Here is an 18,125-nt window from a genome sequence, read left to right on the forward strand (position 1 = left end):
CTCTTTTAGTCAGTAGACTTTTTTCCCACCTCAATGATCATGACACATCAAAGTGTCTGTGTTTCCCATGGGTCCCTTCTGGATTTTTCCTTTTATTTTGTGCAATTTGCATTTGGCTGCTTTAGAAAACATTAGTACTTTCTCTTCAAATATGTGATGCAACAGGCCTAGTATGACTTAAAAACCTAAATGCAGGTTAAAAAAAAATTACTAATATTTTTGTTCAAATAGTAAAGAACAATTTTTGTTTTTTTTCTAAAATATCAAAAATGATGGCGCTGTTGGCCTATCACACAAATTCAAGATTGGTGTACATTGTACACTTACCCCTGCATAGAACATCTTGTTACGAAAACGACTGTTGAATTTTTCGGGATTTGCTTCTGCAAGAAGAAAAGGAGGAAGAGGTCACATAGGCATTACCACTAATGGTAACGCAAATCCTACTTGTCACAAGGCCAAGCTATAGTAAAGGGTGATCATAGGGGGTCTTCAGCTATTTCATTGTAACCAGACAAGAGCAAATTTGTCAGTTTTGCAGTAAATATACTTAAATGCTGATAACTTTTTAACCACTTTGTGTTCTATTAACAAAACCATTGCACTATTTTTCTGAGGACCAAATTTATAGTATTTTGCTTGCATACATTAAAAAAATAACATTTAGATGTAAATGTATTATCCAGGGCAATGTCTCTTTGTCTTAAAATAATCAGCCACAATTACATTTTTACATTTTATAGCAATTATAGCATTATTAATTCTGCAAATTGCACACCATTTACAACAGCAGACACTCAAATACATTAACATATGAAAGCAGAGGTTTAAATTTAGAGTGATACCATTTTTTGGATAAATAGAAAGGTTGTAGAGCACCTTCCACTCACCCAACGAATAAAATTACTAACAATATTTTACAAAGCCATCCATAGTTCTGCCCCCAGCTACATCACTATCCTAGTGCCAAAATACCCACCAAGCTGTTCTCTTCAGTCATCCCAAGACCTCCTGCTCTCTAGCTTCCTTGTCACCTCCTCCTATGCTCGCCTCCAGGATTTCTCCAGAACTTCTCCCATCCTTTGGAACTCCCTACCTTTAGACAAACCCTGAAAACCCTTATCCTTAAAGAAGCCTATCCTGCTTCTAACTAACACTGTTTTACTTCCTCCATCAGCTCATCCCCCACAGCTATTACCTATTGTATCAATTGACCCTTCCTTTTTAGATTGTAAACTCTAATGAGCAGGGCCCTCTGATTCCTCGTGTACCAAATTGTAATGTAACTGTAATGTCTGCCTTTATTTTGTTAAGCACTGCGCAAACTGTTGGCGCTATATAAAACCTGCATAATAATAATAATCTAGTAAGGCCCACTATAGATTAGATATTGGTTTCAGGGGAAGTTAAACCGTAGCATGAATTCTAGCTCCATATTGAAGCCCTGCAGTGCCAAAATACAAGAAACATCACTTAAATGACCCTATGTAGAAAAGAAGACCACTTGAGCTATACTATATGGCAAAATTATTGAGTTAAGATGTTTCCAGCGGGCCTGCACAAGTGCCCCCATTTGAATAGAAAGAGAGGTAGAGCATGAGCCACTACACATGATCTGCCAGGCTGAAATTCAGAGCCATACAGCATGCATGTCAATGACATTATTAATGTTTGATTTGTTTTTGTCATGTTAATGGTATATTAAACAACAGTGTCAGTGAGAAGAGAGACAAATTATTATTTGCAAGGCAATGTAGACAGGAGCCTGAGGCTAAGTGGATGTCCAGGGGTCTTAGTTGCAACCTTATCATCCTTCCAAAAAAACAGGGAAATAGCGAAATTGGTTAAAGTTTATAACTGCTTGTTACTTCACAATGGAGGATACACTTTTTAGGAATTTGGTTTCTGATGAGGTGGATCATGCCACTGCAGACAATGTTAGTGGGGCAGTTAGTGCACCTGTGGCAACATTTTTTAGTGTCGATTGATTGGATGGAGGGGGGTAGCTGCTGCCTTGCCTATGGCCCTATTCTGCTTTCTCTGGGTGAGAAGCCAAAACATATGTCACACAACATCACAGTGATGGGGAAGTCACAGAGAACTTGTCTCACAGGCGTCACAAAAAAAAAAAACCCTATAAAACAGTCTATGTGTGATAAGTAGATAAGCTACTTCGGATATATCCTTTAAGATGGGGGGAACCGGCCTTCGTCATTGTGGGTAATGAGGCGAGCATCCAACGTTTTCTATATTACGCACTTAAAAAGCTCAAGTTTCACTCCATTGCACACAAATGTAACACATTTCCTCTGCTTCTAATAAAGACAACAAAGCGATAAACTGGATTGGAAAGTGAACACATGATTTGAGTAATGAACACAGAAAATAAAGATAAGGTATACAGGGGTTGATATACTAGAGGCAAATTGATTGTGCGCTTTGCAAAGTGCAGTTGCTCTCTGCAAGAGCCGTTGCTCCAGAGCTTCGTAAATGAGCAGAAGCTCTGCTGACTTCTACCATCCAATCATGTGCAAGCAAAAATGCAGTTTTTTTTTTCTTTGCATGTGATTGGTTATTCTTTGCAAAGTGAAGCTTTACCTCATTTACTAAGCTCTGGAGCAATTGGGTCTGCAGAGGGCAACTGCACTTTACAAAGTGCATAGTCTAGTTGCCTTTAGTAAATCAACCCCACAATGTCTCATGTACACATACAGTACATCTCATTTATTTAGGTGCACATAACAAAGTATATACCTCATTCACCCAGGTATATATAACCAGTATATTTTATATCATATTCATTCATATACCCCTGATGAATGTTTTATCTATCCATTCATATACACATAAAACATCATCAGGCTTATTGAATAAAGCACTCTTAATTTTTACGAATCAGCACTGGCTCTTCTGACGTCAGATCAGTACAAGACAGATTACAACTGATTGCACATACAAATTAGCATTTAAAGCAGGGGTTCTAAACAGGGGTGTAGCCACACACTTTATCAGTAGGAGAAACAAATGTCAGGTATGAACTAGAGCTCTGAATAATGAAAAAAAAAACATGTTGACAGATAAGATCTAACTAATAAACTAAGCATTAGAATTATTAACTATCACTTGCACTGATTGAGACAGTGTTACCTAATTAACGTTAAGAAGAATTAACAGACATTTTCCCACTTCCCAGTATTGTCAGTTGATATGCTCGCATAGTCACAGTTAGAAGGTTCTTTCCTTGTGTTGATGTGTTAGATGACATGCGAATAATTATTTAATTGTGTAATTGTAATTGTGATTTGCAAGTGTTTTATAGCTATTTTAATTTTAATTCTATTACAATTTTCTTGAAGCTGTTTTAGCCTTTAGCCTTTGCCTCAGAGCTTAGCAGATAAAAAAAGCATCCAGTGTTTGTTGAGGTACATTCAGCCTAAATACATTACAGTAAAAATAGCTTTCAAATTGTTATTTTGCTCCAGGCTGGCATTCAGATTAAAGGCTTGTTCGCACCAGATGCATTGAGGCTATTCCATAGAACCAGGGCTTTTGAGGTGGAACCTCAGGCAATGGCCCTTGCCTGACACTCTCGTCCTAGAACAATGTCAAATAGACATTTGAGAGTATGACAACTTATACCTGGAATCACAAACAATTACAAATTGTTCCCCTGATACTTCATGTCATGGAAAAATTACACTGCGTTCTAGAGCTGTACGAGTAATCTTTCAAGAACCGAGATTGCGATTCTACTCCCCTTGCGATCTTAACACAGCATTTTCCCGATTCTGTGCAGAGAGTTCTCTGCTCAAGCCGACAGCTGTCAAAAAAAGAAAACAGGCAGCCTGCCAAGTTTATCATGTCCATAGATGAGGTCAGTTTAACTACTTAAAGACTAAACCTTTTTCTGACACTTGGTGCTTACAAAGTAAAAATCTGTATTTTTTGCTGGAAAATTACTTAGAAACCCCAAACATTATATATATATATATATATATATATATATATATATATATATATTAGCAGAGACCCTAGAGAATAAAATGGCAGTTGTTGCAATATTTTATGTCACACTGTATTTGCACAGCGGTCCTTCAAACGCAATATTTTTTGAAAAAATACACTTTATTGAATTAAAAAAAAAAACTAAAAAGTAATGTTAGCCAAATGTTTTTGTATAATGAGAAAGATGATGTCACGCCGCGAGAATCGTGAGAGAATTGTGATCTTTATTCTAAGCAAAAAAAATCGTGATTCTCATTTTAGCCAGAATCGTGCAGCTCTACTGTGTTCTAATATACACTACTGAGCACAGCTGGAGAGAGGACGGCATACTGTGCACAAGTAGTTTAAACAGCCTGGAGCTCCTGCTAGGGGGTACATTACTGTAATGCTCAGCCCGTCCTGCAAATAGTAGGATGGAGGGGGATGAGAGGCCAGTGGTTTTTGTGGAGAGACCCCAAACCAACAGCTGCATCTGTAATAGGACATGCAGCATTTACAACAGGAGGACTGTGAGTGTATACAATTCAAAGGATATGGAAATTCATAGTGGGAATTTTGGAAAATCTTCCTGAATGTGAAACCTACACTTTAATGTCACAACTAAAAATTGGTACATGCAGATTGTTAATTCTATACTGGACACACATAGACTTTGTTTGAAATTTGAATGGTCAAAGCAATTCAAAATCACCAGATTCACTGCATATGGTTAGAAAAGATTGTGTAGATAGGTCAGTGATGGCGAACCTTGGCACCCCAGATCTTTTGGAACTACATTTCCCATGATGCTCATGCACTCTGCAGTGTAGTTGAGCATCATGGGAAATGTAGTTCTAAAACATCTGGGGTGCCAAGGTTCGCCATCACTGAGATAGGTTGTCACACTACATGCAGTTGATGTCAAATTTAGTTGATTTAATAGATGAAATCTGAACTATAATCTGATATTGTGTGGCAATCTTAAACCACAGCAGAGAAAGAAATAACAGAAGTAATCTAAGGACAAAAGCTGAATGCAGGGATCAGGACAGAGTGACATCTTTTGTGAAGGGAAAATGTCCTTCCTTCCACTGATTAGACTTGTTGTCAGAGTAATTACAAGCATCTCACAGAGCAAGCTAGAGTGTCCATCAAGGAGAGGATTCTGGAATCTCTGGAGAAATAACTCTAAAAGAATCATTTACTGGCCTGCTCATCAGCAACTTGTAAAAGAACTGGCCTAAAAACAGCTGTCAGTAGATTCAACTTTAAATGTAATTTTCCAATAAAAAGAGGAGGAAATGCCACATCTTCTTAAAAGGATCCACAATTGTTTTGGACATACTGAACTATGGATTTTAGAAAACTAGTTTCCAAAGCACCACAAGAACCTCCAAACATGGCCATAAACTGGAATTGTTATCTAAACTAAAGAACAGAAATGCAATATATTGCAGCTTACCAGTCTTTGTGGAAGGCTGCATCAGTGTTCTTCTACTTGTAATAGTTTTTCTTTTTCACCTGGTGATCCTGCCAGCAACAGGATTGTGTTCTAGAGCAGCAGTCCCCAACCTTTTTAGCACCAGGGACCGATTTCACGACAGCCCTGGGGACCCCTGTTCTACAGTGGCAACTGCCACTGTATCATTGGATGAGTAGTGCTGTCACACTAAGACAGAAGGTGTGTATCTCCTTCACTATGCTAAAAAAGAGATTGTGATGAAATGGCCATTCTCATAGCTACCTGAAGTGTCCTCGTGGGAGGCTATGGTGAATGCGGCTCTTCCTCTATATAAAATAATGTATATGAATAGGGGATGCCCCTGGATGTTTGACAAGGTATGGTCCCCTTGACCCTGATCTGAGGCGGTCCACCTATGTTCTCCTGGTTGAGTGTAGGGACTTGTACTAGATGGGTGTGTCCTTTCTGTTGGCCGTTTCCCCTCCCCTCCCTGGCTGTTTCTTTGTATTTGACTCCTGCCCCCTCCCTCCCCTTTATCCCTCTTTTCCTCCCACCCTCCAACGCCCCCTGCCCCCCACCCACCATAATATTCTCTGGGGTACAAGACACCTCTCGTTCCTTTGAAGGGGTCTTCTTTTCTGCTACTTCTGTTACAGTTCATTCTACATAAAGGTACTGTATAAAAATTAAAGTTCCACTCACCTCTGGACTCGTGAAACTCCAAGGTCACATGTGCATCAAACCCCAGACTGAAGTAATTATTAAATACATTTAGTGGTAGCTGAAAAGAAGAACAGAAAACACCATGAGACAGCTTAAAGTAGTAACAAAAAGAAAGAAAAATAGAACTGTAAGCGTGTATTATGGGGATCGGTTGTTTAGGCGAGAAGATCACGCATGTAGCATAAGGCTGGGTTCACGTGAATGGGCTCATTAATTCACTAAAGCACACAAAAAGGTGCATGTGCCATTTTTTGAAAGGCAGATTCCAAAATGCACAGTGCATTGTGGTGCACTGAAATGCAAATGTGTTGCCAAGGTGCATTGGGTTGCCATTAAGAATGAATAGCACTACAGCACCCCAACGTGAAACACGTGCTTTGTCACAGATTGCATTAACAAACATTTTATCCTTACTTGTATAGAGTGTGGAAGGATTAGAACCCCTGTCAGGTTTTTTCTGCTAGCCAAAGTTCCACTAGAGGGATTTCCCCTTACTCCTGTCCTGCTGAGTGCATTTTACCAGACAGAAAGCGAATGGAATCTCCAACTCCAACAGCAACACAGGCAGAAACAAAAATGATTTTCTTTAGTGTCTGTGTCATTATTGCAGATTTTCCTGGTCCTGCCTTCTTAAATTGTAGTCATCAGGACAGAAAGTAAAGGAACATCTCTCTAATAGAGAACCAGATAGCTGTAAAATCTCAACAACGGTTCTGATTCTTCTGAAAACTAAGAAAAAAAGACTTTGGATTAATATACATTTTAATTGAAATTGCAATTATACAAATGGCTTGCTAGAAAATATAATCCTGTTTCCAGAGATACCACACAGTCCACTTGTTGATCCCACAACGTGACCAGAACCAAAGCTCCTTTTACCTTCAACTACTGCCTTATACGAGAGAATTGCTACATAAAAAAGACTGAAACTTAGGGACATCGCAATAGACTATTAAAGGATATTTGATACATGTGACTCAGTGGGGAGGATTTACTAAAACCGGAGAGAGCAAAATCCAGTGCAGCTCTATGAAGAACCCAATCACTGATTGCCTACAATGCACAGCTGTACCAGGTTCTGAGTGCTCCAATTTGAGTAAATCTTCCCTAGTGTGTGCCTAGACAGAGTTTGGTAAAGGATGTAGAAGTGAACTGTGAGCTCCTCTGTGGCAGAGACTGGTGTGAATAGATGTGTACACACAGTTATATGGTCTCTACCAAAATCTGAAGCTAGACATTCACTCTGTACCAGGCTTTCTCAAGCATGGCTCCATGGAACCCTAGAGTTGTTCTAGAAGTTGCTAATGGTGTTTTTAGCTGTCTGTAAGGTAGGCATTCTTCCCACTGATCACCATACTAATGTAATAGGAGGGCAGACTTTTTTGGGGTTGCCTCTGCCTTCCCCCCAGGTGTTAGCTGATTGGATGGTCAGATTATTCAGGTAATCAAGGGACGTTTGGCCCTTCCTGCTCACCTGGGGCAGGTAGGAATGCGCCAATGAGAGTGGATTGAACTCTCTGGAAGCAGTGGGGCTCATTACATAAAGGGCCCACTGTCTCAGGAGTTTTGCTGACAGGCTGAAGGTCTGGTAAAATGGGATTTTTATATACAGCTTACCTGTAAAATCTTTTTCTTGAGAGTACATCACGGGACACAGGAGCTTTATTACATAGTGGGTTATATAGACACCTCTGGTGATTGGACACTGGTTAACCCCAATTAAGGAGAATTCCTCCCCTATATAACCCCTCCCATATGGGAGGCACCTCAGTTTTGTAGCAAAGCAATAAGAAACCACATAAAACCCAAGAGGTGTCCCGTGATGTACTCTCAAGAAAAGGATTTTACAGGTAAGCTGTATATAAAAATCCAATTTTCTTGATCATACATCACGGGACACAGGAGCTTCATTACATAGTGGGATGTCCCAAAGCAATGCTCAGATTGAGGGGAGGGAGACACAGATCATAATTATAGACCACCAGGGACCTAAACTGCAGCCTGCAGTACACTGCGCCCGAAGGCGATATCCTCTTGCCCTCTGACATCCACCTGATAGAATCTGGTGAATGTGTGGACTGATGACAAAGTTGCAGCCTTACAGATCTGAGCCAGGGAGGCCTGGTGATGCACTGCCCAAGAAGCACTTACAGCCCTAGTAGAGTGCGCTTTCACTTGAAAAGGAGGAATCTTCCCCTTTACACTATAGGCCTGAGAAATAACCTGTCTAATCCACCTTTAGAGAGTGGATTTTGACGCCACCTGGCCCGGCTGAGCAGTTGCCCGAAGATATATACTGATTGCTCTAACCACATCCAAAGTGTGCAAGGATTTTTCTTCTGCGGACTATGGGTCTGGAAAAAAGGATGGTAGGATTACGTCTTGATTCAAATGGAATCCCGAAACCACCTTAGGAAGAAAGGACCTGTTGGGATGCATGACCACCCGGTCCTTATGAATAATTAGATACGGCTCCTTGCTGGAAAGAGCTGCTAGCTCTGATACTCTTCTAGCCGTAGATATGGCTACCAAGAAGACCAATTTTTTAGTCAGGAGAACGAATGAAGCCAGATGCAAAGGTTCAAATGGTTGCCCCTGCAAAGCCGAGAGAATCAAATTCAGATCCCATGGGCATACCAGAGGTTTGACTGGCGGTCTCATCCGCATGGCCCCCTGGATGAAAGCCCATACCAGGGAATGCAAAGCAAGTGGCTTCTGAAAAAATACTGACAGGGCCGAAATTTGCACCTTGATAGTGCTTATGGCCAAATTCATTTCCAGGCCTGACTGGAGAAAGGCCAAGATCCTGCTAATGACACACTTTCTAGGATGCCATTTCCTGAGTTCACACCAGGAAACATATGCCCTCCAGATTTTGTAATAAATAAGCCTGGAGGCCGGCTTTCTGGCATTGACCAGAGTAGAAAGGACTGGCTACGGTCTCTCAGAATGTGGGTCTCAGCAGCCGAACCGTCAAATTCAGACTGCGTAAAGCAGGATGGTAAATTGGACCCTGTGAGAGCAGATCTGGCCGGAGAGGGAGGATCCATGCCTACTGCCAACTTCATGATCTCTGCGTACCACGGTCGCCTGGGCCAAGCCGGGGCTACCAAAAGGAACGATTTTGTCTCCTTCTTGACTCTTCCCAGGAATTGCGACAGAAGCGGGCTCGGGGGGAAGGCATAGATCAGATTTTACTGATCCCAGGGAACTGTCAGAGCATCTGACCCCTGAGCAAGTGTATCTCTTGTCCTTGACACAAAATTGTCCAGTTTCCTGTTGAACCTGGATGCAAACAGATCTACGTCTGGAGTACCCCACCTGTGACATATGTTTTCCGAAACACGTCGGGGTGCAGAGCCCATTCTCCTGGGCACAACTGCTGGCGGCTCAGAAAATCTGCCTGCCAATTTTCCACTCCTGGAATGAAGACTGCAGAAAGACATGGAACATGCTTTTCTGCCCAGACAAGTATGCGATTCACCTCTTTTTGGGCCACCGGACTCCTGGTACCGCCCTGGTGATTGATATAGGCCACTGCTGTGGCATTGTCGGACTGAACCCGAACAGGGAGACCTCGTAGTCTGTAAGACCACTTTATGAGAGCCATATAAATTGCCCGCAGACCATTTCCCCTGCGAGCACGTCTCCTCCAACACTGCTCCCCAGCCTGTCAGGCTGGCATCTGTCGTGATAATCTTCCATGGAAGAGGAAGAAAAGTTTTGCCCTTCAGCAAATTCTTGGTTTGTAACCACCAGATGAGACTCCTGCGTGTCCCTGGGGATAGACGCATAGGAAGATCCAAGGATTGGGGCTTCCTGTTCCAAGCCGCAAGGATGCATCTTTGCAGAGGCCTTGAGTGGAACTGGGCGAATGGAATGGCCTCGAAGGAGGCAACAATTTTCCCTAACAGTCTCATGCACAACCGTATGGGGGAAGATCTTCTGCCCAGAATTAGGTGCACCAGATCTCCAATGGCCAAGGCCTTTGGTCTTGGAAGAAACACCTTGCCCTGAGCGGTGTCGATGATCATACCCAGGTATTCCAACCTGGTGGCATGCTGTAGGGACGACTTTTCTAGGTTTATGATCCAACCTAGGCGTTCCAGGTGTTCTAGCGTTCTGGTGACGCTGTGGTTCAGGAACGCTACTGTTTTCTCCATGAGAAGCAAATCGTCTAGATAAGCCATGACGGCTATACCCTGAGCTCTTAGGTTTGCCAAGAGAGGGACCAGAATCTTTGTGAAGACTCGAGGGGCCGTAGCAAGCCCGAACGGCAAGGCCACAAATTGAAAATGGCGCCGCTCTACCGCAAACCTTAGAAATTTCTGGTGTGCGGGAAAAATTGGCACATGGAGATATGCATCCTTGATATCTATTGATGCCATAAACTCTCCCCCTTGCAGGGAGGAGATCACAGTGCGGATTGACTGCATTCGGAAGGACCGGATGCGTAAAAACCGGTTCAGATCTAGGATAGGTCTGACACTCCCATTTGGCTTTGGAACGGTGAAGAGATTTGAGTAAAACCCTGAACCCTGTTCTTTTGGGTCCACTTCTACTATCACCCCCTGGGATAGTAAGTGATCTAAGGCCAGAAATAGCGGTTTTTGCTTTACTGGATCCCTGGGGATCCTTGACCTTAGAAAGCGAGAAGGTGGAATCTCCTGAAACTCTAGCCTGTAGCCCAGAGATACCAAAGAGATCACCCACTTGTCCCGGATCTCTTCCCGCCAGGCTCCTGCAAACTGCAGGAGCCTTCCCCCCACTCGGCCGAGCGGGGGCGCCCCTTCACAAGGAAGCTTTTGGGCTCTGCTTGGCAGGCTTTCGCCCCCAAGTCTTTTTCTGTCCCTGGGCCCAGCCCTGAGCCTTTCCTGTAGAGGAAGGTTGAGAAGGCCGTCGCCACTGCTTAGAGCTTGATGCTCCGGGAGAGAGAGCACGCCTGAATGAAGGACGCTTGCTCCTTTTGACTGGAAGGAGAGTAGATTTACCCCCTGAAATTTTTTGGACGAATTTATCCAATTCTTCTCCAAACAAACGTTCCCCTTTAAACGGGAACCCAATCAAATGCTTTTTGCATGACAGCTCAGCTGCCCAATTCTTTAGCCATAGGGCCCTTCGCATGTGTACCAACATGAGGGACAAACGTGATGCTTGTTGGACAGAATCCAAAATCGCATCAATCATGGAACACAGAATATGAGGCATCTCTGCATACTTCTCTACTTCCTCGCTGGGAAGGAGCCCAAGCATCTGCTTAACCTGTTCCTTGAGGAACTGGCACAACCCCACAGCTGCGACTGTAGATTGCACTACAGCGCTAGCCATGGAAAAGGAGGCTTTTAATAAGGTTTCCAGCTTCTTATAAGTTGGATCTTTAAATACCTGCGCATTATCCAAAGGACAAGTCAGGTTTTTATTCACGCAAGAAACAGCCGCATCAACAGATGGGACCCCCCACTTCTTGGTGAAACTTTCCTCCAGAGGATAATGCATAGAAAACCTTTTAGGAGGAGCAAACAGTTTATCGGGATGTCCCCAATCCTCATACAACAATTCATCCATTAAGGGATGAATTGGAAAGGAATAGGCAGTCTGTGGGACTTTCCTGACTCCCAGGGAAGAAACAGAGGACGTAGCGACTTCAGCAGCGGGCATTCTGAATGTGGTACGCACCAATTCAGTATAATACTGCACCTGTTTTCTGAGTGCCTGGGAGGAGGGGACTCTCTCCTCTTCCTCTGAATCATCCGACTGCTCCTGATCCCTGTCCCAAGACAGTGATCTCTCCTCATTTTCAGAAGAATCATCTGAGAGAGGAATTTCAGCAGAGGGAGGGGATCTACCCCTTTTCCTGCTATCTTTCAGGGAAGCAGAAATAAAATTCATTATTCTCCATTCAAAACTCTCCAATGTAGCCCTAAGGGAGTCCTTAGTGACATAAACCGGGGCTGGGACATTAGGAGAGGCTGCAAAACCTGACAGGGACACTGACTCGTCTTGAGAGGCTGGCTCCAGTCTTGCAGGGGGGGATGGTAACTTACAGGCACTTTTAAAACCCCTGGACCTAGGCAGTGATTTACCAGTGCCTTTGCTACCTCCCCCTGAGACCCTCTTTCGAGGAGACATAGTCCTAAGCTACAAAGCAGAGGTACTAAAACAAGTGCAATCACTGTTGTGCTTAAAGTCTCACAATAAATATATATGCTTAAACTGCACAACCTGATGCTGAGTAGGTGTCTAAGGTTTGCCTGCATCCAATCCCCTCGGATGCTTACTGCCCACAGCTCCTGTGTCTCTCACTTACAGTCCCCTGACGCTCTGGGCTTTTTAAATCTGCCGCCTGGCGCCTGCGCAGTACAGCGCCGTGCACGTCACAACCACACTCCCCCCTCCTCCATTAGGCCGGGAACGCGCCCGGCGCGCGTGCACGCGCGCGCATGCACGAGGACCGCGGGATCCAGGGGGGAAAGGAGAACCTCACCGGAGCTGCGTGGGACCCCCAGACTACGTGGGACCCCTGTTTTACCTTGATGTGGCAGGGACTGCAGTGGAGACGTGAGACAGCTGGAGAACCAGGCTTCACTGAGCGTGTGTACTGAAAGGCATGTAAGTATGCATCAGGCTTCTCTTACTCCCTCTAGTGGTGGAAACCAGGTAAGACATACAACTACTCAAAATGAAGAAATCCATCATATAATTATATATATAGGATTAACTTCCCTTACCTGTCCTCGTCGCAGGAATTGCTGAAACAGACAAATTCCAGCCTTCACCCATCACGGTGGGCAGTGTTAGCCAACCTTCAGGTTTATCTGGGGCTCTTTCTCGGAAGAGCCTCCTACCTGGACCATGTAAAAGACTCTGCGAGAAACTTTCGTGCGCACTGTATAAACAGTACACCAAGTCTGGTTTTCCCAGAGCCCAGTCTTCCAATAGGAGAGGACTTACAGGCCAAACCTCATTTCTTCGGCTGACGAGGCCCGGGTACCATACCATCTTGGGAGTCAAATATTGGCCCGAGGTATGGATCCGGTTTGTTGTAGCCCTTAGGCCCCCGCAGGGACCTGCACAGAGCTAAAGTTTTACATGACCAACCACCATAGACACTGGCGAAAAAACTGAGGTGCCTCCCATATGGGAGGGGTTATATAGGGGAGGAATTCTCCTTAATTGGGGTTAACCAGTGTCCAATCACCAGAGGTGCCTATATAAACCACTATGTAATGAAGCTCCTGTGTCCCGTGATGTATGATCAAGAAAGAAGAGATCCCTTTGTCCTTCTTTCTTCCTTAGTTGTCTCTCCCTTTGGTCTGATGCATAAACCTCCTAAAAATGTATTATTTACCTACCAAAAATGTTAAACTACATTAAATTGTTAATTTAACCTTTAACCCATTCCCGCCGAGCGTAAGCAGATGTGCGTAGTCGGCTTTCGGGGGTTATACCAGGATGATGCCCACAGCTGCAGGCATCATCCCGGTACCGTTGTTTAGAGCGGGCGATCGGCTTTCTGAGGATAACAACCGAAAAGCCGCTGGGTTGTTATCCCGGAGGGGCCGTTCCCCCCTCCCGCCGCCTCCCGCTGCTCTTCCCGGGCCTCCGGGTGGCACGGGAGAGCCGATCAACAATCCGGCTCTTCCGGCGGCTAGCGACAGTGGAACGAAGCCGTTAAAGGCTTCATTCCAGTCTCCTTGATGTAAACACAGAAGCGACATCACTTTCGGTTTACTCGGCTGCCAATGGCACCTGATTTTAAAAAATATACAGTATTCAGGTACACTGTTTTCAGTGATCTGAATACTTTGAAGTGCAAACGAGGGATTGGGGGTCTTTTAGACCCCCAATCCCTCCATAAAGAGTACCTGTCCCCACCTGTTACTGTCACAAGGGATGTTTACATTCCTTGTGACAGCAATAAAAGTGATCACATAATTTTTTTTTTTAATAACACAATTTAATAATGTAAAAATAAATAAAATAGATAAGAATTTTTTTTTTTAAAACCGCTCCCGTCACCACGTGCTCGTTCAGCAAAGAAAGCGCATACGGAAGTCACGCCTGCATATGTAAACGGTGTTCAAATCACATCGCCACGATCGTCGGAGCGAGAGCAATAATTCTAGCACTAGACCTCCTCTGTAACTCTAACCTGGTAACCGTAAAAAAAAATGAAAGCATCGCCTATGGAGATTTTTAGGTACCAAAGTTTGTCGCCATTCCACGAGTGCGTGTAATTATAAAGCCTGACATGTTTGGTATCTATTTACTCGGCGTAACATCATCTTTCACACTATACAAAAAAATTGGGATAACTATACTGTTTTTTTTTTTTTTCAATTCATGAAAGTTTCCCTTGTCCCATTTAAAACAACACTGCACAAATACAGTGTGACATAAATTATTGCAACAATCACCATTTTATTCTGTAGACTCTCTGCTAAATATATATAATATATATATAATATAATGTTTGGGGGTTCTAAGTAATTTTCTAGCAAAAAATAGGGATTTTAACTTGTAAACACCAAATGTCAGAAATAGGCTTAGTCATGAAAGGGTTAAACTATTGCATCTGTCATTCTGAAAAGCCCAGCATAAAGGAAATGTAGTGGCAGGGGTTCCCTAAGATTTTAAAGTTATGCCAAGGGTTCCTTTGTTAAAAAGGTTGAGAAAGGCTCCTCTACATTTTGTAGAAATACACATTTTTTGTTGAGCAATGTTGGCCATTTCTTTGTCTATAATGCCATCTAGTGTACAAAATGCAAACTGCAATAATTACAAAGAATTTAAGCTTCTTGTAAGTCAACCATGCTAATACAGATTGCTCCAAGGTTTCTGAATTGGGGTTGTGTTAGTTATTTGCTGCATCAGAGAGTACCACCAATTACTTTATGCTGAACTTCAGGCAAATATAAAAACACCATTTAATTGAGTGTGTGTTCCTAAATAATTAAGGCCTCTTGCACATGGGTGGCTGAGCTCAGGGCCGTATTTAATATTGATTGGACTCTGGGCAAAACTTTTCTTGCCCCCCCCCCCCCCCCCATGCAGTTTTGCTCTCTACCTGCTCTGAGACATACAATAAATAGCAGCTAGACTCAAAATCTGTTTACTGAATCAGATCAGGCAGCTATTGCCATTGGCTGCCAGAGGTTACAGTATCATTACCGCTCACTGACTGGTTTCTAGAAGTTACAGCACACATTATGGCTCACTGATTAGTTGTTAGAGGTTACAGCACATGATTTCTGCTTGTTGATTGGTTGCTAGAGATTATTGTGGATATGAGCTCAGGGGGGCATGATATACATATGAATGCTGCCAGCCACGCCGCTATTTACATATGAATGCCTGTTATTTACATGTAAACACAGGGTCTGCAGGTGAGTCATCTGTACACAACAATAGGGCAGAGCTGGGCAGCATTAGTAGCAGAACTTCACACAGATCTTGGGACACAGCACAGGACTAAAACCTCGAGGGACGAAGGAATTTACACCAGGATAGTTGGCAAGCATGAGACAGCTTCTTTGGGCCCCACAACAATGACAGGGCCCAGGGCAGCTGCCTCTTTTGCACTGCCTTAAAGACGGCCCTGGCTGAGCTCATTCTCTGTAAATACCAGCATCTTTTCTCTGCCAAGGAAGCCCAGGTGCAGTGTATACCCTTCAGTATACCTGAATAGCTGTGTGCTGCTGTACTCAGGCTTATGCTATCATAAAGACAAGTATAGCTTATAGGCGCATGAAAAAAATTGAATATTGAACTTTGTACAAGCTCAGCTTTTAACATACAGCTTAATTAAGTACCTCAAATCTGTCTTAATATCTTATTATCCCACACACAATGCACTCAGAGAGGGTAAAGAAATGTCAGAACTAGGGTATAATCAGGGCTGCTTTTATGCTTGACTGCATGATGACGTATTAGTGTGTTGCTACTGTATTCCTAAACTTAAAGGGCTCATTCACAACAGCCCCATTGGTCTGCATTGGGCAGCCTTGCTCAACAAAATCTCAATGCATAGGCAAGGAAATTTGCCTCATGTCCTATTGCTTCAGTTCACATTAACACACTGGGTGAGATACTAAAATTGAAGCATGCAGAATCTGGTACAGCTCAATCAGCTTCCAGATTTTATTGTCAAAACATAATTGAACAAGCTGAAGTTAGAAGCAGATTGCTAGCATACACAGCTGCACCAGATTTGGAGTGCTCCAGTTTTAGTAAATCTTCCCCACTGCATTTTGTGTTCCAATGTGCTATAATGCATTGCATTGCAATGACATGCAGTGAGTTAAATGAAGTCTAAGTTAAATTAAGTTCAGAAAGAGATCATAAGCAAGCACTGCAATGTCTTTTAACAATGGATCACAGCATGCGGCGGAACGTACTCCAGGGCTTGCATTTTGCGCACCTTAACGCACACTCTCTGGTTTGTATGGGCCCTAACTGAGAAAATGGTGTGTTGTCTGGCAGGGATGTATAAATAACAAAAGTCACCAGAAAGAAATACAAATCGTTTGGCAGAGAAGATGATTTACAAATATCATGTATTTGGAAGTTTGCCTGGAGTTTGGCTTCTATGTAACCCAGAGTTCCTTTTAATATTGTGTTGGTCTCTTGTCAATTGGTATAAACAAGATCACTGCAGCATTTTATCATAGTTACATATATATGTATTACAGAAGCAAAAGTTAATCTGTTAAAAGTGAAAGAAATATCTCCTTTATTATCCCCATAATTCTCTCTCTCAAAGTCGTATGTAAAAAAAAAAAGGGATAAAGATTAAAAATGCAGTGTAATCAAATACTACAGCACTTGAATGTGATCACAACCCCATCTAAAGCACATCTGGGTGGAGTGGGGAAAGAGCTGCTCCTTTGTCACATAAAGTTGCATAATACATGGATCTTTGCCCCTTTTTTCAGTGAAAAGTATAGTATGTGTGGGAAGCAAAGGTGTACATCCACCTTCAGCTATACTGGATATCCTTTTAAATAACTAACAAAAAGCGTACAGTTTAACCTAGCAAACAGAAGCAATCATTCCTCTATACAGTGCCTGGAAAAAGTATTCATGCCCCTTGAAATTGTCCACATTTTGTCATATTACAACCAAAAACATAAATATATTTTATTGGGATTTTATGTGATCCACACAAAGTGGCAAATAATTGTGACGTGGAAGGAAAATTATAAATGATTTTCAACATTTATTACAAATAAATACCTGAAAAGTGTGGCGTGCATTTGTATTCACCCCCTGAGTCAATACTTTGTAGAATCACCTTTCGCTGCAATTGCAGCTGCAAGTCTTTCTGGGGATGTCTCTACCAGCTCAAGCTCTGTCAGATTGGATGGGGAACATCTGTGAACAGCAATTTTCAAGTCTTGCCACAGATTCTGAATTGGATTTAGGTCTGGACTTTGACTGGGCCATTCTAACATATGAATATGCTTTGATCTAAACCATTCCATTGTATCTCTGACTGTTTAGGGTTGTTGTCCTGTTGGAAGGCGAACCTCCGCCCCAGCCTCAAGTCTTTTGCAGACTCTAACAGGTTTTCTTCTAAGATTGCCCTGTATTTGGCTCCATCCATCTTCCCATCAACTCTGACCAGCTTCCCTGTCCCTGCTGAAGAAAAGCATCCCCACAACATGATGTTGCCACCATCAGGTTTCACGGTGGCGATGGTGTGTTCAGGGTGATGTGCAATATTTGTTTTTCGCCACACATAACATTTTGCTTTTAGGTCAAAAAGTTAAATTTTGGTCACATCTGACCAGAGCACCCTCTTACACATGTTTCCTTTGTCCCTCACATGGCTTCTCGCAAACTGCAAATAGGTCTTCTTATTTGTGGAGTGCGCGGTTGATGCCGCGTACACACAACCATACTTTTCGATGGACTAAGTCAGACGGAATGAATCCGTCGGATATTACGATCATGT

General features: G+C 42.9%; 1 protein-coding gene across 14 annotated transcripts in view; it reads right to left on the minus strand.

The window, feature by feature from the left end:
- DGKI (diacylglycerol kinase iota) overlaps nucleotides 1-18,125 on the minus strand; it is a 542,650-nt gene that overhangs the window by 207,898 nt on the left and 316,627 nt on the right. For all 14 annotated transcript variants that reach the window (XM_077469233.1, XM_077469236.1, XM_077469234.1 and 11 more), the window contains 2 exons: nucleotides 6,149-6,227; nucleotides 328-383 (listed from right to left, as the gene is read on the minus strand). In XM_077469233.1, the coding sequence (XP_077325359.1) occupies nucleotides 328-383; nucleotides 6,149-6,227 (135 nt within the window). The remainder of the gene's footprint in view (nucleotides 1-327; nucleotides 384-6,148; nucleotides 6,228-18,125) is intronic.

This window comes from Lithobates pipiens, unplaced genomic scaffold (genome assembly GCF_037356315.1).
Source record: "Lithobates pipiens isolate NorthernLeopardFrog02 unplaced genomic scaffold, aLitPip1_a1.2 Scaffold_8, whole genome shotgun sequence".
Taxonomy (NCBI): Eukaryota; Metazoa; Chordata; class Amphibia; order Anura; family Ranidae; genus Lithobates; species Lithobates pipiens.